The 25,337-nt window shown below is 39.8% G+C and overlaps 1 protein-coding gene across 1 annotated transcript in view; it reads left to right on the top strand.

Moving 5' to 3' along the window:
• NRXN3 (neurexin 3) overlaps nucleotides 1–25,337 on the top strand; it is an 876,168-nt gene that overhangs the window by 251,731 nt on the left and 599,100 nt on the right. The window contains 2 exon segments of the mRNA XM_056493583.1: nucleotides 16,510–16,713; nucleotides 23,988–24,014. Of these exon segments, the coding sequence (XP_056349558.1) occupies nucleotides 16,510–16,713; nucleotides 23,988–24,014 (231 nt within the window).

Raw genomic sequence — 25,337 nt, forward strand, 5'->3', positions numbered from 1 at the left:
ATTTGTGAAATCTATGCCTCAGAATCAAAACCTGGCAGTATCTTCCAACTTCAAAAGACCTATTTTCCTTTCTGAATCCTGGTAATGACTGGATATGTTTTCCTAATTAGCAAATACATGAATAAATTTATACAACATACAAGACAGTGATTACCACAATAAGTTTTGTTTGATTCTTAATGCTATAATAACTCATACTGAAGGGAAGGGTAGAAGAGTTAATGGCGTAAAAATAGCAACATTTTGATACTTCAGCTTCTTTACTAGATCTCAAAAAATTGTGGAACAAACTCCATGTTTAGGCAAACTAGAAACAATATTATGTGGTGTGTGTTATGAGAAAAGACCATTGCTAAGGAAAGTTTTGTCGACTGCACTGTAGGGAAAAGCCAAAAACCCTTCAGATCCCAAACTCAAATCTCAGTTACAAGGGGTATTCACAGACTCATGTGAGGAAGAGAAGCATGTGGTGTTGTTTCCAGTTTGCTGCTAAGGTTCATTCTTTCCAACCAGTGCATAAGCAGGAGCAGCAAGTACACTGCTAACTGTTCATCTTTGTGGCAGATGGAAGACAGAGACTTTTCTGACTCGCAAGCTGTCATCCAAAATATTGTTCAGCTGCATAAACCCCAAAACACCAACAAAAAACATAATCCACTGTTTAGTTCACTTCCATTTAGTCCTGCTCTTTGTTTGACCTTTGGCAAGTCAATTAGGTTTTGATGAATAAAAGCAGTAAACCCTGACAAACCCCAGTGTTGCCCCCTGTAGTGCTTAGGAGCCCCTCAGCTCTTAGAGTAAAATCCAAATATGTAAGTAAGGTGCTCAGGGTGTGAAGCAGCCATTCAGTAAGGATGGTGTTCAGGACAGCCAGGGGTGGGGGAAGCAGGGGCAGGCTTCAGGCAGTCAGGGGTGCAGGATGTGCCAGTCCCCTCTCTTGAGTGCAGGCTTGATCTTGATGCCACAGAAATATGAAATTTGCATTCTAAAAACTCACTTCAAGATTGAGATGCCACATACCTGTATGTGGTCATGCAGCCTGCAGTGTGTTATGAGGCACTGGGTGCTCTGCCTGGTTGCATTGCTTTTACTTCCCCCTCTTCACACCAAACAGAGGCTTCTTTGTTGACAGACTCTATATTGCTTGCAATTCTATGCCTTGATCTCTCCACATGTCAAATTGCTCACAGGATGTCCTCTGCTCTGTCTAAAAGGTTTGCAGGTGATTGTTCACTTAGATTCCTGTATTCTTTGTGTTGGCAACCTTGTATGTTGTGCAGGAAGTACAATGTTTAAAAGCTGTGGAAGCTTAGGAGCTTCTCACACTGGCAATCTATTACTGAGGGGTTTTTTTTTTTTTAATTACATTGGTGGTGTTCTGTTGAGCTGTGTCAGGAGTGGGTGAGAAAAGCACTGTGATTTCCTCTTCCAGATGCAGATGAAATTAGGGAAGTATGACAGTCCCACAGCAATCCTGCTGGTTTTGGTGCCTTTGTTGGAGCACAGCTGTGCCCTGCAGCTGGTCTGGAATCAGAGAACCAGGAAATTTGCACAGTTAGCAGATATAAATAGAGAATTGGTAACTATGAGAGATGCTTAACTCTGCAGTAAATAAATCCTAGTCCAAAAAAAAAGGCTAATTGAAATCTTAAAAAACTGTCTTGTGCCTCAGTTCCTCCCCTTTTGAGCCTCTCTCTATCTGCAGAATTTGAAAGAAAAACAGGTGTTGTATCTATAGAGTTTTAACATCTATATTTCACGTGATGTCAAGATCAGTCCCCTTTCCGTTACAGATTTAGATTATTTTTAGGCTTGTGGATTATTTTCCAGTTTCCAAAGGAATTATTGACCTCTTCATTATTTTGACTTGATATTCTGAGAATTTTTCAGGGTTCATCTGATGAAAAGTACAGCAAGGTGGCAGGTAGCTCTTGGATCATCCAGAAAACGGGGGGCAGCAGAGCAGTTGTGGTGGACAGTGTGTTGTGTCCCTGCACAGTCCTGGCTTTGCAGTGTGACAGTGGATGAGCTGTCTGCTATTTCTGTCTCAGTTTCTGCTGTGAAAGTAGGCCAGTTCAAAAGACATTCCTGAGTGCATCTTAATGCTTTGAAATCATGGAGGATTTCAAGTAACACGAATCAAGGACAGGAAAACCATCCTATTAGGAGACCTGTTTTTCCTCTTTGGTCAGAGTATGTCAGCTGCTTATTTTAGAAAACAGTTCTTTATGGCTGTATTGTGGTATAGAGCTGTGCCTAATCCTTTCCAGGTAAAAATTAGGTAGAGCTTCTTTTGAAATACCCCTTGCTGATCCAGAACTTGTGCAGATGTGAGTGAAAACCTGAGACCTTGTTCAGCAAGTGACAGTGAGAGCTGGTGGCACTACACAGAAAACTGACTGGGATTTGCTGTGTCTCTCTGCTTTCTTTTCTACTCCAGGAAGCAACCAAACTGCTGTCCCTTGAAAAAAACACATAGCAAGTACTTCTCTGCACTAGTGGCACAGGTGGGGACACAATTACAGCCTCCTTTGCCATCTAATGACTTCAGGCAGCAGTGCCATCTCTGCCATCTGCCCTGTGCCCCCACAGTGTCTGAGCAAGTGCACCAGTCCCTGGGACCCATGGCCTCTGCATCCCCAGTGCCTTCTCTGCTCACCCACCAACTGGTGGCTCGCTTGATGTGCTAAGATCCTACTAGCAACACTTTTGGGGAAAATATTGATACTGTGTTTGTCTTCAAATAGACTTGAAATACATACTGAAGTGTATTAATTCCTTAGTACAGAGCTTTTCCACCCTCTGGGCTTCCTCCATACCCTTGCAGCCTTCCAGGAACCCTTAGGAGAAATCAGAACATAATGTTCAATACAAGTGTTGTACTGAACTTTCAGGATCATGATTAAGCCCCAGTGTAAGAGCCTGTGATTCACTTTATATTGAAAATAGAAATGTCTCTTTCTGCAAAAGAGGCCACATGCCTGCTTCTGTGGGTGAAGAGCTTAACATCCCTTTTCTCCAGTGATATGAGGAATGATGGCTCATGTATTAAGCTCTGAGATTCTAAACTCTTAAATGACTTGGAGAGAGAGTTTTATGAAGGAACCATTTTTTCTGTATGTATTCTAGGTACTTGCCTTTCATCACGAGTCTGACAGCTTTCACTGGCCCTCACTGGCACATTAAAAGGGGGAGTAAATGGAGTTGTCTTTGGTGATAGTATGGAATTAGATGTCAATAACCTGTCAGAAGTGAATTCCAAGTGTGTCTGTGCCTGACACAGAGTATCTTCAATACAAGGGTTCATTAGGTTCTATTTTTCCATTAGCATCATCCTTTTAATAGATTTGGCTTACTTTGTAATGATTGTTAAGTGAGAATCTAAAACATGTTGTTGAAGAGAGGTAAATGACATTCTTTCCTACTTTCTGATCAAATAAGGAAAATCACAAAGTGACTTGCTGCATGGATCTCAAGAGTCCTAATTTGTGTCCTTCTCCTTTAGATAATAGGCCAACATTATTAGGCCAGGTTGGATAAGGCTTTGAGCAACCTGGTTTAGTGGAAGGTGTCCCTCTCCATGGTAGGGGGCTGGAACTAGATGATCTTTAGGGTCCCTTCCAACCCAAACCATTCTATGATTCTGCAATTATCAGTGGAAGCATAATAAAAAGGTACTGTTAATTATAGTTTAAGCAAAGAGGAAAGGCAAATACTGACTTGTCTGAACTAGCTTCCTTTGATTTAGGTGCATAGCAAGGCCACAAATTCTACCCATGTTTGAGTTACCAAGAAAGTGATTTGGAATCTGTACTGCCAGATCATGAGGTAAATGATAGATGACTGACAGTGATTTGGTTCTGGAATAGCTGAAATGTCCAGTAAATCAATATCACTGGAGTAATTTAGATGGTTTAACTCAGCATTTCTGCATTTGTTTAATGTTGGTAGGTTTTTTCATCAGAAATTAAGATGACATTATCAATCCTCAAAAGATCCAAGCCTGAACTTTGACATTATTGTATTCTTTGTTGTTCAGTCTCTTATCTGTGGCATAAAACTGGAAGTCAAATCTGGCAGCTGGAGTCAGTAATCACATCCCTGATGAAAATATGTTTTGTCACTTAAAACATTGACTTTTGCTTCACCAGCAGCTAGTCCTGTAGGAAGCAACATATAATTAAATGTTGCTGAAAAAGGTGATTGTAAATCCAAATCCAAAAGCTGCAGGTCAAAGCAGCATTTGTTTCCTTGTGTGCTGTGTGCTCTGCCTGCATCAAAGTTACAGTTTCACCATTAGATGGCAGCTTTGACACCACAGATCACAGAATCATAGAATATCCTGAGCTATAAGGGTCCCACAAGGATCAAGCCTAACTCCTAACCCTGCTAAGGATACCCCCAAAAATCATCCTGTGTATCTGAGAGTATTGTCCAGCTATGCCTTGAGTTCTGGTGCTCAGTGCTTGACTTTGGAAGAGTGAGGGCTTTGCCTATCTTCCTTTGGTTTTGTGTTTTTCTGCTGTATTGCTCCCTCTGTGGTATTCAGTCTGGCCAGCACAGGAGGATGTTTATGCAGGCTAAAGAAGTGATTTGGAGTGTAAAGAGTACAATGAAAGGCCAAGTGCTATAGGTGCAGCTGTGTGTTTGCCAGGAGAAAGAGTGTGATGTGTCTCCATACAACCCTTGTTGCTTTGATATTGTGCAGAATCTTGTTCTGACTTGATAAAATTGCTGTTAATTATAAGTCAGCCCTTAGCTGTCATTGAAGATTATGGTAATGTGTATTTGGAAGCACTGGGCATTCTCTGATTTTTTTTGTTCCAAAGCAGTATGAAAATTGAAAGAAGGACAAGTTTGAAAAATACAATGAAATTTTATCTCAGTTTACAGGAAGAAATTTTCTGATATGCTTTATTTATTTCCTGGTGCAAGTAGCTTGCTGTTTTTTCTCTTCTTTGTATTGGCATTTTGCTCAGTAACAGCAGAAAGAAAAATATGAAGGATATGAAAAAAGGAAATACCATATTCTGATGCCATGAACAATAGGAGGGGAAAATATGTCAGGTGAAGTACATACATGGGTTTAGATTTTTTTTTTTTTTTTTTGCAATGTACTCAATTTCTAACTGAAGGTGTCCCAATAGGCAGCTGTTACAGTCAAGTTCAAAAAGAGCCTGTTGCTCGAAAGAATTTTGGTCTAAATAATTTCTGAAATTTTACAGGATCCTTTAGAGTGTAGAAACTTCCAGACTATGAGTTCTTCTGTTTCCTTATATTGGCTATAATTCAACTTTGCATCCCTTCTGGGAAGGCTTCTGGTTGGTGTCCCAAATATTTTTCAAATGGGAGGCTGCCTGGGACACCAAGGCTTGATACCAGTTTCCAGGAGGTTCCACTGTCATGCTTCAGCCACAGGTAACAGCTGTTGGCTTCCCCACCACGCTGCCCTTGTGGAACTTGGAGTGCTTGTTATCTCCTGGGCTGGATTGTGTGACTCCTTAAAATGTGGGCAGATGTGAGGGGCACATCCATGTAGCTGTTCCCAAATACTCCTGCGTGCCTAGACAGCAGCCAGACTCTTCTCCCTGCAGCTGGAGGCTGCGTTTGCAGAGCTGCAGCCAGATTTGCTCAACCCCTTCCAGAAACGGTAGGGGTGCAGATTGCAGACAGCCCAAGAGAAGGAGCTAGCAACAAGAAGTGAAAAGACGGAAAGAATTCCTTCAGAAGTAGCTACTTTTTTTTTTTAAATTTTATTCTTTTTTTTTTTTTTTTTTTTTTTTTTTCCCCAGTGTTAATTAGCAATTAGGCTTTTCTTTTACTTCCATAAAGAATTACTGTTTGGGAGAGTCAGACTCTCTCCCCCACCACTTTTTTGTCCTTGTATAATGAGGGAAGAGAAAATTTTCATCCTTGCAGTAAACACAATTTGCTGGTATAGCCAGTTCTGGTCAGGCTTTCTCAGAGCCTGGAAAACCTCATGATGGATTTGCCACAGCCTTTATATAAAAGTTAATCTGATAGCCACGCTCCCATCTGCTTTTACCATGCTTTGTTAAATTGTGTTGGGCTCTGTTCTAATAATCTCACTTCCTCTGATACGCTCTGGAGATTTGGCCAAATAATACATGTAGAAGCATTCTCCAGCCCTCCAAACATATATCTGAACTTGCCATCCCCCAAATTTACCTTTGTTCTCATTCATTTCCTTCCTTTTGTTACTGAGGTAACTCTTAATAGGTACCTATTTCATATTCACATCAACAAGAGCTAATTGCTGTAAAAGTATTGTGCATCTAATATCCTTTATGGATAATTTTCAGCAAATAGGGAGTGATTAACTGCCCTGACCTTACTTGTGATCCCACTTACCTAAATGGGATGGGTTTTGCAATTTAGTCTCCTAGTTCCATCTCTTCTGCACTTAGGGACCTGGGAGACATTTTAGGTGAAAGCAAACTGTTTTTTCCACTGTACAGAGTGTTAAGACTGTGGCTGTTGATGTTTTTATCAAACACATAAGTTTTTATTAGGATTCAGAATCCATTCTTAGAGATTGCACTTTTTCTGCCACCCAGATTAGCAAATATGTCATATTTGGGATGAGTAGCTTTATTCCTTTGTCACAAACTTCTTCAGAGCACAGGCAGCCCTGCAGGTCATTCTAAACAATGACTTTTGGATGTGGAAAACTAGTCTTAGTTTGAGATTATAAAGTTCCTATTTTTCTCTGTTTAAGGAATTTCCAAACTCTGGAATAAATGGTTGATGTTTGAATTTCTTACCCTACCCTTGTGACAGATATCAACTGTACCATCCTTAATGCTTTTCTGAACAGCACAAGGACTAACATGGATGTGGGTGGGGGACCAATTATTCCTTGCTATTGCTCTGTATTTCAGCTTCTCAATCTCTTAAATAGATTGTTCAAAAACCTAGAGAGCCTGAGAAGACCACAGTGAAGTGAAGCTTTTTATTACTTGCCCACCCATGGCAGTGTTGGTTCCCAGGAAGTTCATTCTGCAGTTGTGCTGCCCAGCATTGAGTGAAGGTGTATGGAAAGTTATGTCAATCAGGAGGTGTGGTCACTGATAAGCAGACATGAATTTTACATTTGAGGCAGTTTACAGGTCTGAGGAGACCTTCTTCCCTAATAGGTTGTGTTTAATCTGCTGGTTAGCAATCCAGAGAGTAAATGTCCATCTGGACTGTATTATAGTGGACAGAAGTGTTTTAGACAGGATAAATACCCAGTTATTAACCATTAAAGCTCTAGTAACTTGGAGTTTCCTATAATGTCTAATATAAAGAGAACAATACATTTCTGTATTCTGTAAGGATGTGGGTACATTCTTACATCTTATCTGTAAGTGGATGCAAGTGTCTTGAAATGGGGTGACAATGTGACAGCTTTCCAATTTCAGTTACGAGCAGGAGAGATCCAAACATTTCCATAAAAGTCATAGCCACTGTAGAAGGTGATCTGAAAATCTTCTGTACACAGTTTACATTTTCAGTCTAAGATACCTGGTGATTTCAAGATTTGTCTTGATTTGAATAGGAATAGTGTCAGGCCTCAGCAGCTCAGTAAGTCCATGATAGAAGCAGCTGAAGAAAATCTAGTTTTGCTTGACTGTAACATCAGGCTGGTGCTTTTGGAGTATGACACTCTCCATTGTATTCTGACTGCTGCCCTGAATTTCAAAGGGAATAAAATGGGCTTCAGAATGGTGAATGGGAAAGTTTTAGGGTCACAGCTACTGTCATAATTTATACATCTGCAGTTCTTTTGACTGGAGAATCTTATAAGTTGCCAATGCTGACTAAGTCTTCACAGCTTCAACAAGAAGCAGGATTTATTATCATTCACAATTCTCATCTAGATCACTGGAGGCTCTTGCAGCTCAGAGAAGAAGAAAAAGATTAATGGAACTGTCTTTTCCATGAACCCAAATCTTTGAGTTTTGAACTGAGGGTTTGTACTGGCTGCTGTTATTAAACTCATTCATTGAATACCAGTTTAGGCAGTTGGACCAGTACACAGTGCTGCACTGGAGATCCTGCACTAGAGCCTTTGGCATTTGAGATGGGCTTGTAAGAGTTTAATAACTGTGTGATAATTATAACCAGTGCTATGGACTATGAATTTCTAACTGGGTCCTTACTGAAAGATACTGGTTTTATAAGACAGAAACTGCATTTGGTCATGTTTGGAGTCAGAGAGGGACAGCTCATGGACATTGCTGTAATTGTCCAAACACTGAAATTCTGTGTAATTTGGGCCATCATTAGTATATAAACACCTTACATATTCATGCCAATTCTTTTTTTCTTCCTTTTTTATCTGAAATTCCTTTTATTTTAAAAACATTTATCTACAAGTACCAGAGCTGTAAAGTGGAATTTGGTCTAAGGCAGTGTCTGTTACTTGAAAGTACAACTAAATTTCTTTTATCTGCTAGTGAAATTTACAGGCATGAACATATACATGTAGCTTCAGCCTTCATGATCCTGGCAATATCAACTGCCAGCTACTCGTTTCTTTTTCTCTTTGTCTTTTTATCATGGTTCCAGTAATTGAACAGTGGTTGCAATTAGCTGGGTGAACAGATCTGGCTGTTGCATCTCTGCTGATGACTTCATTAGGAATGGACAGAGTCTGTGGAATGCCTGGAAATCGGTGTCATCATTTCAGCACTGCCTGTGCTGCACTGAGTGCTGCTCTCAGATGGGGACCACTCTCAGATTAGTGGTTTAGAGAATGTCTTTAGGGAAGACAGCAGATCAGCAGGAAAAGAAAAGGCTCTGAAGAGACCTTCCTCCAGATCCTAGAATTATAAACTCAGCATCGTTTATCTTTGTATTTTAAGCTTGGAAGTTGTAGCCTGAAACCCCAAATTACATATTATCCTGTATTTTTCCACAGCATGTGTGCTGTTGTTACCCTTCTAATCACTACCTGCTCTGTTGTATCAGGCTTCCTTTCAAGGATGGCCTGTTTCCTATCCTTTGCCATTGTTGTGACATTTTTGTTTCCATGAAGCTGCCTGCCTTACATGAGTTTAATAAATAGTTACCTAGTTCCTCTGCTCACTTATTTTCAGCAAGGCAGTGTCTCACTTTTGGCCCATCCTAAATCACTGATGGACTTGAAGTATTTTTGCTTTTTCAAGACCAGTATGATATGGACAAGCTTGACCTACAGTTTGTAGACCAATGTTTTCCATTTGCTCCCTGTTCTGTTAATGCACCACTTCCAGGAATTTACAAAGTTTAGGGATTTGGGGCTGTCAGATGAGGAAAAGGAAAGAAATGAAATTGAGAGTTGCCTAATACTGTGAACCTTCCTTAAACCAACGGCCAGAGGCAACAGTAGTTAGTTTTTCTTTCCAGTTTTGGAAAAACAGAACTGAGAGGAGGTTGTTTATGGATTTTAAAAAGCTTATAAATGTAGTTTACATTACAGCCATTGCCTTTTGACCACTTCCAGACTGGAACCCTTTTCCATCTCAAATCAGTAGTGATTTGAAGGTGTTTGTGAAAAAGGTGCAATATCCAGTGAAATCTGGGCATTCTGGCACTTGGCATGGAATAATCATGGTTGAAAGAGATCTCTGGAAGTTGTTGTCCCTACCTCCTGCTTCAAGTGAGACTAACTTGAAGAGCAGAATTGATTGTTAAAGGCATTATCCTATTGGATTTTGAAAATTTCCAGGATAGGGGTTTCTACAGTTGTTCTGTTGCAGTGTGTGACAACTCTTTTTTTTTTTTTTTTGTTTGTTGTGTTTTGTTTTGTTTTGTTTTATACTGAGGTAAACCAAACACTTTTTCCTGTAATCCCACTTTCTCAGTAAACTCTACTCAGCAGGTAGTGATCAAATATTTCATGTAGCTTCACAGTGCCATGAAGAGGACTGAAAGATGTTTGAATTAAGGGAAGTTGTGTCCCTTTCTAAAGTGCCACCCATGGTAATGCAAACTCTCAAACTATCATTTTAGTAGCATGTCTCCCCATTATGCTCCTTCACATTGAGGAGCAATTCTTCTACCCTTAACCTTGCCAGAGATTTCTTCCCAAATAGTTGTACACAGCTCTGTAAATGTTAGAGTGACATTTGGAGTAGATTTGAAAAGCACATGTGCTCCTGCTTGGTTCTCCTGAGTCTCTGCCAAGCTTCAGCATGGCAATATAACCTCACTGGCCACCTCCCAGGGCTAGCAATAACATTTACAAGCTACAGTTTCCTCTGTCTGCAAATATTTCCACTGTGGTACTCAGTGCTCTTACAGCTCCTCCCTAGGCCAGTTCTTCATGATTGCAGCCCAAAGAAAGGAGAAACAATATTTTTTTTTTTTTTCATTGTGGTGTACAGGAATTAATTTTTTTGGTAACTCTCCTTGATTAGCTCATACTCTTTTGTGTGTGGTGACAACAGAAGTGTAGGAAGGGCATACTGAGCCTGATGCTGATGGAAACTGGTATATTCTACTCTGTAGGGTAGCCACAGGTTAACCTGGGGAGTTGGAGATTTAATTAAATATAGAAGTTAAGCAAAGCTAGAATCCAGATGGCAAATGTTAGAGAGGTTTATTAATGGAGTGATTTGGGAGCCGTGTTCCTAATATATCTTCCCTAGGTCAGTTTAAAATTTGGAAGATGTCCATTGGAGCTTTTGTTGTAGGCAGGCAAAAATGTTGTGAGATTTTACCTTACAATGGTAGAAGCCTCACAGTTTTAACCAGTTCCTTGAGATTTAGTCTACTTTAAGATAAAAATTCTCACGACAGCCTTATAGGATTTTGGTATAATATTGAAGTAGAAGAGCAAGGTCTTAATTTTGGACTCAAAAAGAAAATTAGTGCTGTTCTAAAAAGAAAAATCAAAATCACTTTTGTTCATAATCAAAGTAGTTTCAAAGTCTAAACTATATAAATCAAGGTAATTTTTTCTTTTTGTCTGAAGAACATTATAGTACATGCACTGTGTGCTTAGAGCTCTTCCCTTCCTTACCTTCTTTTTTTTTGTCTTCCATTTTTTGAATACTTAGTCAATAATATTATCTGCAGGCTTTGGTTATGTGTTTGGGAAGACTTCAAAGGGATAGAAGATTTATAAGGTACTGTAACAGGGGGATATAGTGATACAGAAAGAAAATTGGTGGACAGAGTATTTATTCTCTTCTGATTTTCTAGATAAATAGGTGTGGTTTGCACTTCAGGTTTCTTCAGTAATTTTTTCTTTTATATGGAGGAACTCACACTTCTGGACTATTTTCAGGCCCAGAAATTAAATGTTTTAATTAATATTAGGAAATAAACTTTGCAAGGTTTTGAAAAAATGTGTTTGGTGCAGAATATTCATCTGGATGTCATCTGGCCTATGTAAACATCTGCTAGCAATTTTTGTCTATAGCAGGGGATTTATAAGTGACAATTATTACTACTGCTCCACCAGTATTCTTGCATCCCCAAAAATGTGATTAATGCCTTGGAGCTTGCTCTATTATGCCACCCATTTGCTGTTCATTTGGAACTATTTTGTGCACAGTGCACTGATAAGGATGTTTTATGTAATTTACTTTAAGTGCTTGTTTGGTCTTAACATATGCTATTCAAATTGGAAAATTTGAAATTAAGAAAATAGTATATGAACCAGAAAGAAGCCAGAGATGAGTACATGAGAGGCAGGTTTTAGAAAATAAAAGCTAGGGAAAGCTGAGTAGAAAGGAGTTTACTTAGTCTAAAATAGAATGAGGGAGCTGGAATAATGATTTACTAAGTTTCAGGATACAAAGATCCTTTTGTAAAACAGATATATATCTACTTGGAGGTGGAGAAGGAAGGTGTCATCTTAATTTGAAGCAAAGAAAAGCTTGGATTGATGTTGAAAAAATATTTTGGTCTTTCAGAGCGATTAAGTACCAGCAAAACCCATCTGATTTCTTTACTTTTCTGTAGCTATATGTATCCAAGATTTTTACTGTTTTATCTTCATGAGTTTGCAGTGGATAACAACTCATAACAATACTATTGACATCTTGTCAGTTTGAAATCTCTAAAGCAGAATAGCTTTGTCCTTACTAGCACAGTAAACCCTATCAGTGGCTTATTAGGGATCTTTATTATTTGCAGGGTGTTTTGCTAGACTAATAAATCACATTCTTATTTCTGATGTAATGTTTCAGTTTAGGAAAGTTTTAAAAGATGGTTTTGTGCTCTCTGTTGTTGCCCCTCTCAGTGCTAGTGAATTACATCCCTTCAAATTGCTCTTTGCCCCATGCTCAGCCCTGTCACTGTGGCCCTGCCTGGCCATTGCTCTTAAGTAAGTTGGTCTAAAGTATTTGTCAGGCTTCTTTTGTTGAAACTTATCTGTATGGAATCCACTCGGGCAGGAAAAAGGATTTATTTTTTCTTAAAAAAAATTGTTTGTTTGTTTTTGTTTTGTTTTAAAGTGTAATTATGGTTTGCAGAAAATCTATTTTTTTTATTTGGGGCCATGTGTTTGCTGGTGGATATGTGAGGGCAGGAGGTGAGCTGTGCAATCAATGCCTGCAGGAAAGTGTTTGGTTTGTGAATACAAAGCTTAGACACTTTAGGGATATTTGAATTCACAAGAACGTGGAAATCTTTGGTCTTAGTATTTTGATCTTGCAAATGTAGCCAGGGAAAATGTCCTCTGCCCTGAACTGCTGTCACTGGGGACTTCAACTTTCATGAAGTGTGGATATTTTTAATTTTTTTTTGCACTGTCACCTTTCTGAAAATTTCAGTAAGGAGCTACACTGTATTGTAGTCTGGGAGGCAGAGGAAAAAGACCATAGGGAAGAACAGCAGACTACAGAAAAACTAAAAGGGAGGAGAAACAAAAGAGGCAAGGAATGGAGATTAGTACAAGCGAGAGGTTAGAAAGCAGGAGAAAAAGCATGAAGAGGTCTTGAATAATTTTCTGTCTGTGTGCTAAGAATATGCCTGTTCCAGCTCCCTAGGAGGTTTATGCAGAGCCTTGTGTGGAAGCAGCAATGAATTGCTCCTTTGGACACTAAGTGTAAAATTAAAACTGGCAGGGTCTGAGAGCACAAGACTGGGAAGCTAATTGCTCCTAATAACATATTGATTTTCACAGATTTCTGGCATTATGTCAGAGCAGTTTTGAACCAGCACCTGGTTTCTTCCTCTTCCCATCTCCAAACTAACGGCAATGAAGCTTCTAGCACTGGGATCACAAACAAATGCCACTCAGTATTTTTTGTCTGCACAAATGTGTGGGGTTCTAAAACATGATTTCACATATTGCTCCTATGCATCCAATATAATAGCTACCCTAAAAGTAGAAGTGTGGCAGAAAACGTCCATGTATTTTAAACTTGAATAACTGTGCTGCTGCCTGTATTTATGGTGCTGAGCAAAGCATTACAGTGCCATTGCTGTGGATGGCTGAGGACTGGATGCCTGTATTCAGGCAGAATCTGGCAGCACAGGTGTCTGGGATGCTGAGGTTGTGCACGTGTTGCCAGGTTACATTCAACCCTGAGCAGATCTGCTGTATGTGTTGCTCGGCTGTAACATGCTTTTCTCAAGCTTTTGGGGACTGACTGTCATGCTTTATTTGTATGACTGCTACTAGGCAATACCTTCTTCTGAAAGAGTATTTTCATAGCTGGAGGGAATGGTCTGCTTACAAGATGTGCTGAAAGGCTCTCAGATATTGCAGACTGTGAAGGCTTGCAAAGTGAGAATGAAATCTTGTCATTTTTTAAATATGTCAAGTGCTTAGGGCACAGAAGAACAGAACATTGACTCCTGGGATTGTGTGGAGCCTGTTTCAACTGTTTCAAGATATTTAATTTTATCTGCTTAAATGTTATGAGTTTTCATTGCATCATGTTTGTAGCAAACTGGCTGGAGAAGGGACAGTAATACCTGATTGAGGATAATGTGGGATGTCAGCTGAAACACTGTCCAGACTTTTATGTCATCTTCAGCAATTCTGAGTATTCTTCAGAATACTTCTGACCTTGTTACATAAGAATAATAGTAAGGATTGGGATTTCTTGTGTAAGCGCAGTAATTATCTGGCAATGGGATCAGTAAAGCTGAAGGACACAAGTTCTTACTGAAGGGAGGAGACTCATTATTACCACAGTTTTGGTTTGTTCTGTCACTGCAGAAAACCTCATGTTTTCAAAGCACCTAACTAACCCATGGTACTGTGGAGAAGGAAGCAGCAGAGCTGGGACACTTGTGTCAGCTATTCCCACTCATAGTCCTGATATCCCCCAACTCCCTTCTCACAGCTATTCATGTGCCAGGGCCAGCAACTGTTTCATGCAAGGCACATCTGAGCTGAAGGCGTCAAAAGAGCCATTTCATGCTTGACTGCATTTTCTAATACAATCTGCAGAGAGAGAGAGGAAAGAGAGCAAGAAAGGTTTGTGTGTACATAGGCATTGCCTTTGAGTGTATGTGTAATATACAGTACATTTAGTTCCTGCTTGCAGCTGTGGGTGGCAAGTGAGAGGTGCAGACGTGAGGGGGAAGAGAATTGCACTTGGAAAAGAAGAAAACTATTCTTCCACCTTGAAAAAGAAGCTTTCTTTCTTTATCTGTTTCTTGGCCAAGCAAAGATGTGGGACCCCAGGGCAGCACTGGCAGCTGGTACCAGAGATGTGTGCAATGGAATGAGTGGGTGATGTGTGTAGAAAGCTTTCTGTGTACAGACCATGACAGTGTGTGGTGAGGGCAGCTAAGAAAACTTCTGAGTAGGGATGTTCACAGACATCTTAATGGTGCTCCCAGAAAAGTTTTCTTGATAAGTTTGTGTGTCCTATGGCTGCAGATGTGCTGCATACCAGCTATTATTGTGGAAGGTTGCTGCACCAGCACAGCTGCAGTGATCCACACCAAATGTTTTGGAACCATATACATCTCCTCTGTCACTTTATCAGCTTGCTATTTATATCTTTATTTTTCACCTCATTTGCATATTTATTGCATTGCAGCTCTGTTGCTGGCCGTTTTGGAGCTCAGCATGGGTACTTTATGGCATGGACATTTGGCTGTTCCTCAGTTTCCCATCCATTTGCCCTGCTGTAGCATCTAATATTTAGATGTTGAGAGATGTCAGGTCCAGCTCTGCCAAGCTTGCTGTTTCCTGATGGAAGATCTGCTCTGATTGGCTGGGAAAAATGGGACAAAAGGCTGAAACATAAGGAGTGCATCTACATTCCAAATACATGCTTTTCAGTTGGTTAAATTAGATGGGCTGTTAATTTTCTGAGGGGTGGTGGGGTGGTGGTGCCTGGAGAGAATCCCAGACAATCATTTGAGAAAACTTCAGCTGAGCTGACCTGGATGAGGTACTGGTAAGAGAGCTTTATGGAGCAATTCATCCGTGTTTCTAGGAAGCTGAACTAGTCTGTTTCTTTTTTTAAACTCTGGGATTTTGATATGTAGTTTATGGTAGAAACCCTACATGAAGCAATCTCTGCAGCTCTGCCTTTGGTAGGGGTTGGCTGTGGGGAATAGGAATGCTCTGATTCATGCATTAATATATTTATGTAGATTCGTAAATTTTGCTGATGAAAATGCTTTTGAGCATATTCCGTGAAGAAACAATGATTGCCATGCTGTAGTGTTTACTGCCATTCTAACACAAGTCCTTAATTCTGTGCCTTAGAGCAGAATATCACTTTATGCAGGCAAGACCCTGAACAAATACAGAATGCTAAATTTAACTCTTTTCCTCAGCTGAAATTCCAATTTTCTTTGACATCCTCAGAGATGATAGAAAAATATAACTTCTTTTTTCACTTCTTTCTCCCCTCCTCCTGGATTTCATTGTGCCTCTATCTTCTAACTTTTCCTGAATTTGAATGGCACTTGCAATGGAGTTTGATTTGTTCCTTTCTTCATTTGGATTGGTTGTGTCAGCAGAGCTCTATTAACATTGGTTGTTAGTAAGTAGTGGAAAAATATAAAATCACAAAATGGAAAAAATCTGACTTAGAAAACACCTATTAGGAAATTTACTTTACAAAGTTGTTTGTCTTTAAAGGGATATCAAGGAACTGAAATTCCTCTCTAAATAGGCAACAACAAGAGTAGAAGAAATTAGAACTCTACTCACTATAGTCATTACTGCTAGTCCTAGGGAAGGCTGGACTTCAGTGCACTGAAGGAGATTGCATTTTCTGGAAGATGTGAAAATTAAGGCTTTGCTAGCTTATAATCACAAAGGGGCACTGTCCTAATATGCTTGACCTTGGGAATTATGTGTCCATGGGCACTGCTGTCACCAGTTGCAGTGAACACCATATCTTTGCTGCTCATATTTGCCCTGCAGGGTTTCAGGGATGCAGTTAAATGTTTGTTGCATTTTTCCCCAGTTACAAACCTTTCTGTGGCAACTGCTATGCTTTCTGTAGACACAGTGCTCTATGGTAGATGTGAGGGTTCTGCAGAGGTGTAGCTTGGTCTCATATTTTGCAATTGTTTGCTGATTCCTTGCAGAGGCCTCTATCCTGAGCTACGATGGCAGCATGTACATGAAGATCATCATGCCCATGGTGATGCACACGGAGGCAGAAGATGTGTCCTTCCGTTTCATGTCGCAGCGTGCCTACGGGCTGCTGATGGCCACCACCTCCCGGGACTCTGCTGACACCCTGCGCCTGGAGCTGGACGGCGGCCGCGTCAAGCTCATGGTCAACCTAGGTATCGTATAAACACTCCACTGCCCTCTTCACTATCAGTTTGGGCTTGTGATTAGTGTTTTGGTTTTTTCTCATTATTTTATTTATTTTCTGTTGGTTTGATTGGATTGGATTGATTTCTAAAATAACTGCTGGAACTTTTATAATTATATTCTCTTGCGGAGAGAAATTCTCTTCTGCATTGCTGCATGAAGATTTGCTGTCAGTTCTTCGTTATGGACAGTGTTGGTTTTTAAGTCTTTAAGTTTTTAAGTTTCCTTTCTTGGTCTGGGACTGGTGAGCTCTGTGTGAAACATGCTACTTGGTCCATCTTTTGATCAGTTACATCCCTCATTTATCCAACATCACTCAAAACAGTCAAAGGCAAACATGGAAAGGCAGCAAACTGGATATGGCGACAAGCAGAAGTCCTGTGAACCCCCCATCCTTTGCATAATTTGGCAGCATTTGACACAGCTTGCCATATTTTATATATCTAATTAAAAATCATGGTGTTTTTGTTGTGTCTTCACAAAAAATAAATTAGCAATAATAAAAGTGCATTCCCCCATCCCAAAGGGCTATGTTCTGTCTCCTTAGAGTTGTACTTTCCTGGAAAATAATTTAAAAAGACAATTAGAAACAAGTCCAACGATAACAGTACAAAAATAATTGGGAGTGAATATGCTACTAGATTAGCCTAAATTAATTTTTATGCCAGTCTTTAGGTTTTCTATGGAATGACAAATTTTAAAAGAATGTAAATACATAAATTGAAGTTATACCTCTTAATATATTTAATGTAGGTTATTTTATATGAAGGTTTGTGGATGATCCATGAAAGCTTCTGTCAGCACTCAAAGTTCTAAGACCCACTGGAACAAGTTTCCCATTTTTGAGCTAATAGTATCACCATCTTCAGAACCCTGCTTTGGCTATCAGGAGAAAAAGCCATATAGCAGCTTTGTTTGTAGAATATCTTGTCCTCTGAAGCTAGCTTGCTTTTTAAGATTGCATCTAGTGGTTTAGGTTTTTTTGGCTTTGAAATTGTGAGCCAGACCCTATTATTTACTTTTTGAATAAGAAAGTGAAGAGCAGAAGAGGCATCAAACAAGTTCGCATCTCTTGAAAGAAAAGTGTCTATCTAAAAGTCTATAGAGAGTCTTGTCTTTTAGTAAATAAAAGCAAAACACCAAGCAGAAAACTCCATATATTTGCATATTTGCTCTGCTTAGCTTGACTGAAGAAGCACAAAGGACTATTGAGTCTCTAGCTGCATAAGACAGCTGTGCTACACAGACTGGCCTGTAGGACAGATGGAATAGATGAACCTCAGCTGTGAGAGTAACTCCTCAAATAAAGAGAAAAAGTACTGATGATAGCCATCTCTACCTATATTAATTCTAAGTGAAGGAAAATTTTGTAGATTTGCAGGGTTTCTCTGAAAAACAGCTCAAAAGAACTGCTGTTGAACCTCCTTACATGTGCAAAGAGAATCTTCCACAAAACCCCAGTGTGTTAGTGTATCTAATGTGTTTACATTTTCTTCTGACTTAATTAGTTGTTGCTAATATCAAGAAAAATGAGATTATATTTTTCCCATTTCATTTACTGAAAAGTATGGATAGCCATTTTTTTCTCAGAAAATAAAATTTATCACTGAGAGATTGGTAGTGGCATGCTTCTGTTGGAGAAGTGATGGGGCAACTGAATATCTGCCCAACTCTACAGTATCTTCTTGTAGCCCAGAGCCAGTTCTTTTATTTTTCAAGCCCCAGTTTCTCTACTTGTTGAAAGGAGAATTCTTTGCACCCTGTGAGGAATGTGCTAGTATTTTATAAGGGCTGCTTTGATCCCCTTAGATATTCCCACATGAGAAGTACCACAGCATGAAAATTGCCAGACTTCATAAAAAATTGTCACTTTTTCTTCTGAGAAAGGTACCATTTGTTTGATTCTGTTATATCTTTTTAAAAATGAAGGAGAATTAGGGGAATTGCTCATTTTGGGTGTTTGTGGCCTCCTAGATTTAGACCCTAAGTGGATATACGGAGGTTATATTTATATAACTGAATATTTTTTCAAGCTTACTCTGTCCTTTCCTATTTCCATTATATCATGCTGGCAGAAAATATTTTCCCTCAGGGCCTGTCAACATTGTATGCCTGATTGGCACTGGTCACTATTAGCTCTCACTGGGATTTGTTGTGCCATCAACTAGGCTAGAGGTGGACTGTTCAATTCTTACTGTCTGGCACCTAAAAGATGTGGCTAAAGTTTTGACAGATGGTCTACACATGTTCAGAAAAGATATGCTGTTGACAGCTTAATGCAGGGACAAAATCTTTAAACAAACCCCTTTGTAAACTGAAGTCTGGGTCTGTGTAGCAGCAGGGACTGAAGCAATGTGTATGCCACATTTTGCCAGCATTTCAGCTGCAAATTTTTGTGAGGTTCTCCCCCAAAGTGACTATAGGCTGGATCAGTGGAAAGCTGTCATGACTCTCATATGTCTAACTCAACAGAGGGGTAGTTTAGGCTGTTGGAACCCAAGATTGAGCTTTACCTCTCCTTTATTCAGATTTGTAAAACTGTCAGAAAATGTCCTTGAAACAGGACTTTCCTTCTACCAAAACAGCAGTTACCTTGCTGTTGAAGAACAGAATATGAGGAGGAATCACCTCACCAAGGCCATTCATTTCCAGCTGTTTAAGTCACAGTAACTCTGTATGGAGACTGCTCATAGCCCAAATGTCACAAATGAGAACCAAGTTTTTATCCGACCTTGCCAAAATCTCCTGACCAGTGTGAAATGGTCACCAGCACCACCTCCAAAATCTGAGTATGCTTGGTGCTGATTACCAGTATCTCCCAAATATCTGATCCATGAAAAGGACTGTTTTGAGGGGTGAGTTATTCCATTGTGCTTTTCTTATGTCATTTAATACTACTACTAAGAGCTGTCTCTTTCTTCTCTGATCTATTCCATTTGATTAATTATCATTTGTGTCTTTATTCAGGTCTTTCCTATGTGTTTTTTTTTTTTTTTTTCTCTTTTGTTTTCTTTCTTTTGCTATTTTATTTTTTTGACTCTCTTCTGTGTGTTTCAGTTGTAAAGCTTTCCCATCCCCCATCAGCCATGGTAAATCAAAAGATGGTATTCGACCCTTCAAAGGCCTGAAGCCTGCGGCCCGCACGGCAAACAGCCCTGAAACAGAGCGTACGGAGCAGCCTGCAGGGGCTGGCATATCCCTCTCACCCCGTCCAGTGTCCAGAGCAGCCAGGGGACGGAGATGCAGTGGGAGTGGGTGGGCACAGGCAGCTGGGTGCTTGCTCTGCAAGGTGGGAGGGCAAGGAAGAGCAGCAGTGAAGCATTCTCTAAGGAAGGGAGCAGGGAAGGTGCTTCACACCTTTCCTGAGGCACTGCAAATCTTCATGTTGACAGCATGACTCTTAGTAGTTTGAGTTTTTGTAGTGTGAAGAATAGAAGTCCAAATGTGATAGATATCTCACTTCTGTTGAAAAGGATTTTGAAGAAATGGGTCTGGAGTGGAAGGAGAGAGAGAGAAATTAAGCAAATCATAGCTTGGAACATGCTTGGGAATAATTTTTGATGCTGAAATGATGTGCAGAAAGGGAAAGAAATGGCTGGCCTGATAGGGAGATCCACGTTCACATTTTTCCTCCCATTGATAAGTGGCAGGGTTATGATGTTATACTGACTTTCCTTAAAGAATATTTCAGGTTTTTTCTTCCTGGCCTGGCATATCTTCAGGTCACTGATGACTAGGATAAATACATCTGAATATTTAATTTAAAGACGCAAGTAGAGAGAGGCAAAGAGCCTCAATATAACAAAGGTTAAGTGTGCACAGGACTTTATTTAGTTTTCCCATAGGACATAACTCAGAGTGAGCTTAGAAACAGTTGGGCCCTGATTATCTTTTTTGTCCTATTTTGCCCTAAAGTACTCTTCCATAGCCACATATGGCTGCTCCTCCAGAGGAAAAGCCATTTTGTCCTCACACAGTAAAGGTGATTTATTGATTCAAGGATTAAATAGCGTGAAGCCTTAGCAGCTTCAAATAAATATTACTATTTTCAGACAAAAAGATAAAAATGGTAAGAAACACAGGCCTAAATTGCAGATCTCTGTTTGCTGCTGAAGATACTTCCATTCAAACAATGGATCCCTTGTGTTAGCTAACTGCAGTTAAGCTATTTAACCTTTTGGAAGGAGAGTGTCTTTGGCCCATTTTCCAGGTGATGTGCTCTGGAAAACCTTTCATCTGAGCACTAAGGAAGGAACTTCTGGTTTACATTAAACAATGAAAAAAAAGTAACTGCAGGTCTTCCCAGCTAATCCTGCTCCCCATGCCTCCACGCCTTCATATTCCTCATCCAGTTGCTGAACTGACAGGTAACTGGGTTTTCAGCTGTTCAGGCATACTCATCTCCAAAACCTGTCTCAGAATTAAATACTGATAACAGGGCTGAGTGCTCCAGATGATTATCAGAATTGCTCCTGTGCAGGAGGAATCCCAAGGACTTTTTAAAATTATTCCTGAATTAAGCAGATGCTGCTGTTTTGGGCACAAGGACCAGACTACACCTGCACCCTCACAAAAAATCTCCGTTGCTTTGGATTTTTACTGTTGTAGTAGTTTAGAAGAATTTAAGTATTTTCTTCCTTTTCAAAAACTGATTAAAGAGGGAGAGAACAAGAGAACAAATTCATATATTAATGATTGGAAATTTTTTTGATTGCTTTTGGCAAGGCTCAAAATTAAAGCAACAAAAAAACCCCTATACAGGTTCTTTGATGGTAGTGTGGTGGTGCTGGTGCAACAGCACCAGTTCAAGCAGATGCCCTCTCTTAGCTGCCCTGCAGGATCCTCTCTGACCCAGTTAGATAAAACCTGGATGGGGAACTGCTTCCTTTGGAGTGCACCTGGGTGTTTCTGTCTGGCTCCCAACTGCATGGCATTGCAGACTTTGTGATAACAGTCTGGAGAGGTAGTAGTGCCATGTACTTGTCAGGGCAGCCCTCTCAGGAGTCCAGGCCTGGACTCCCATCCTTTGAAATAAGAATCTTGCAGCCAAGATAAGGGCTACACTGGTTTTCAGTTTGAAACATCTATCCCTTCATCTGGAGTAGTGTTTCAACCTGAGGGTAAGCCCTAGGACATAAAGTTATTTTGGTATCACTGAAAAAAACAAAAAAACCCCAAAAACTCTGCAGACATCAATAACACAAAAGTGATTTTAGTCTCTTTGATGAATGTTGCTGAGGACCAGCCATGTATGTTTCCCTTTCCAGCATATTTGCTCTTCAGTCCATAAGAAATTCCCATGTTCCAACTCTCTTGACCTCACATGCCTGTGGTGAGACTCTCTTGCTGTCACTCTCCTTCAGGGCAGAGAGGGAAGTTCCCCTGCATGTACTTCAGAGCTCCCTTTACCCCACCCAACTCCTGTAAGGGATATAGCCACCACTGTATGGTGATCGTAGCAGTTGCTCCAGGGCTGTTTGCTCCCACTTTTCTGTTGCGGTTGACGACACATGACAAACCTAATCGCACAAAACCAAACCCAGATTTTCTCAGGAGAAGTTCTGCTTGAAAACAGACTCTCTCTGGCTATGTTACTTGTTATTGGTATGTCCCTGCTCATTACAGCTCTTTATTATTTATAGATTCTTCTTCTTTCCCCTCCTTCATTTTATAAGAACTGCATTTAGCTGCTGAAATAATTTTCCTACATCTGTCTAAGTAAACATAAAATTGGTCCAGTTAAGAAGCAAACTGCATTATATTTCTCTGCCATTCTGTATAACCTCCCTTGCTGGGCCATATCTCTGTAATAAATACAACCATTCCAGGTGTACAAAGCTCTAGCTGTCCAGAAAACATGTCCACTAGCATGGTGCTATTATTCATGGCCTTGATTTGCTGAGAGAAGGTCAGCAGCACCAAAGATATGTAATAGCACCAATATGAAAGCTCTCACCCATGTTAGACACCACAGCAGTGGATGTTGACAAGCCTGTAAACAGGCATTTATAAATGAAAGAGCCTCTTATGGATCATATCCTGAGATATGCTGAGCATTAGTGTGTTGAAAGAGAGAAGCAATGCTCAGAAGCCCTCTAGCTCAGGCTCTTCTACCTCCACTTGCTTTCTTTCTGGAGACTCCTCAGTAACCATTTATTAGATTCCACAAGCATAATTCTATTTTTCTCTCCTTATACCTCTCTTTGTCCCTCCCTTGCCTGTGACCTCTGAATGAAGCAGGGCCAGCAAAGGTTCCCAGATCTGCCACTTCACTGCCCATTTCATCTTCTCCCTGAAGGTTACAAGCACCCTTTCAGTTGTAGCATTCAGACAGCAAGATGAGATTGGGCTCTGAGGAACTGGCAGGGCTGGGAGCCTTTGAAAGAAATCCCCATCCTCCCTGCCAAGCCCCAGGAAAAGTATTCCCAACCTCCAGAAGTAGCTGAAATCTGGGCTGGGCGTTCGTGCGGTTAGCTGTTTGCAAGTGGCCATTTTATGATAGGACACAACTGGGCAGTATATTAACCCTTTCCTCACCTGAGCGGACAGTGTCACATGTGTCTGTGCACATATTAAAAAGTGTTATGGGCTGGCTTTGGGGGAATGAGAAGAGGGTCTGTCTTTGGGATAGCTGGAAAGGGTTAAATATTGCACCAACAAATCTCACAGGCTGATTTTACAGGTATTCTCTGTTGACAGATGGTGTATTTATGCAATAACAATGCAAATTAATTTAAAAGAAACCAAGTGTAAAGGTTCACTTTGAGCTTCAAGCTTCTGAGAGAAATTGCTGGAGGTTTCTAAAAAGCAAAATGACACTTGAGTATGACTTGTGTCTTGAGGGAGATTTTTGTACCTTAATTATAAAATTTTTAATTGTAATTCATATCAGTTCATGGTCTGGAGTGGAAGTTTCTCCTAGATTTGTAGGTTTCTATAAAAAGAAAAGAACTTTCTATATCATCATGTGGCTATGTATGTATATTGGTATATTTCTCTATACATATGTATATGTATATATGTGTATATATATATATATATATTTATGTAACAGATATTTACATAGAATATACTGTACATATACACCCACTCCTGAACTTGTACAGACTGTGTATAAGTATAAAATGGCCACATCTCTTTGCGTGTGTCTGTCCCCGGAAGGGTGGACTGATTGTTTTTGGATGTCTGCAGCTGTTACCTTGAAGGATGCAATTTCATCTTTCATTTATTTTTCCCCATCTAGACTGTATCAGGATAAACTGTAACGCCAGTAAGTTTTCCCTCAAGTTTCATTTTGTTCTCTTTCTATATATATTAAAATAACTTTATTTTCTTTGCTGTTTTATAAGCTGTTTTTCTTTTCTTTTTTATTTCTTTTTTTTTTTCTTTTCTTTAAAAAAAATCTTCTGAAATTGAAGGGTTGGGTGGGATATGAAGCTGGAGAGGGAAGAGGGAAGACTTTAAGGTGATTGTATGTGGAAAATTTTATATTAGGTTTCTCCAAGGAGGAGATGAACTGTTATTTCATAGCTTTGCAGAAGAGCACCTGTGGAACCTGATGAGCTGATTATATTTCACTGTTGTCTTTATGAAAACTTTTAAGGAGCCACATAAGAATAACAACAGGTACTGTATGCACTTCTCCACTACAACAAGGCAGGTGTATTTAAAAACAGAGGAAACAATCTTCAAACTCTTGCTTTATTTCCAAATGATGACAACTTAACATGATATTTATTCAAAGTAATTTTTATTTAGGTTTAGAATAAAGAAAAAATAGATTTTACATTCAGACTATATAATATGTACTTCATGTATATATGTATATATATATATGGCATTTGCCATTCATAGGTTTCTATAAGAAATACCATCTGAATCTCTGGGCCACCTAAGATTTCTTTTCAGTATTTTGAAGTAGGGAAGAAGGATCATAAAATTATTGTGAAAAATAATAGTGAAAGATCATATCCATTTCTAGATTGACTAAGCAAGCCAAATCTTTTCTGTTTTACTTCAAAGAGCTGATCAAACTTGACGTAGACCTCAAAGTAAAAAGCACTCCCCAAACAATGGATGGGTTCAGCTCTCAAGTGTGCTTTGAGGTTATTCCTAACTTGTTACCAGATTCCTGAACTGACAGGTCCTCTGTGTTTATGAAAGGCAAATGCCAGCTGCTTGAGACCCTACTTTGCACAAAAGAGTGAACAATTAGTTTTTTGGACTTGGTAAGTGGTCCCTGGGAGCCTGTAGCTGGGGAGAAGCCCTGATAGGCCATAGAAGCTTTTTCATGATAATTTATTTCAATTATTACATTTTTATCTCAACCCACATGTTCTACCTTTTCCTGATTTTCCTTCTCATCCCACTGATGGGAGGAGAGATGTAAGCAAGCAGCTGCATGGTGCTTAGTTGTTGTATGGGATTAAACTGCTCCAAGTGGTGTTAGTCAGTGAATGACTCAAATCTTGAAAAGTCTTACTGAATTCTATTTGCTCTTCGAAGTTTTCACACTAAATTTCAAGACAGAATATGCAATAGGAAAATGTGTCTTGAATGTGGTAGCTGAGATTGCCAGATTGTACACAGCAGG

The sequence above is a fragment of the Oenanthe melanoleuca genome, chromosome 5 (genome assembly GCF_029582105.1).
Source record: "Oenanthe melanoleuca isolate GR-GAL-2019-014 chromosome 5, OMel1.0, whole genome shotgun sequence".
Taxonomy (NCBI): domain Eukaryota; kingdom Metazoa; phylum Chordata; class Aves; order Passeriformes; family Muscicapidae; genus Oenanthe; species Oenanthe melanoleuca.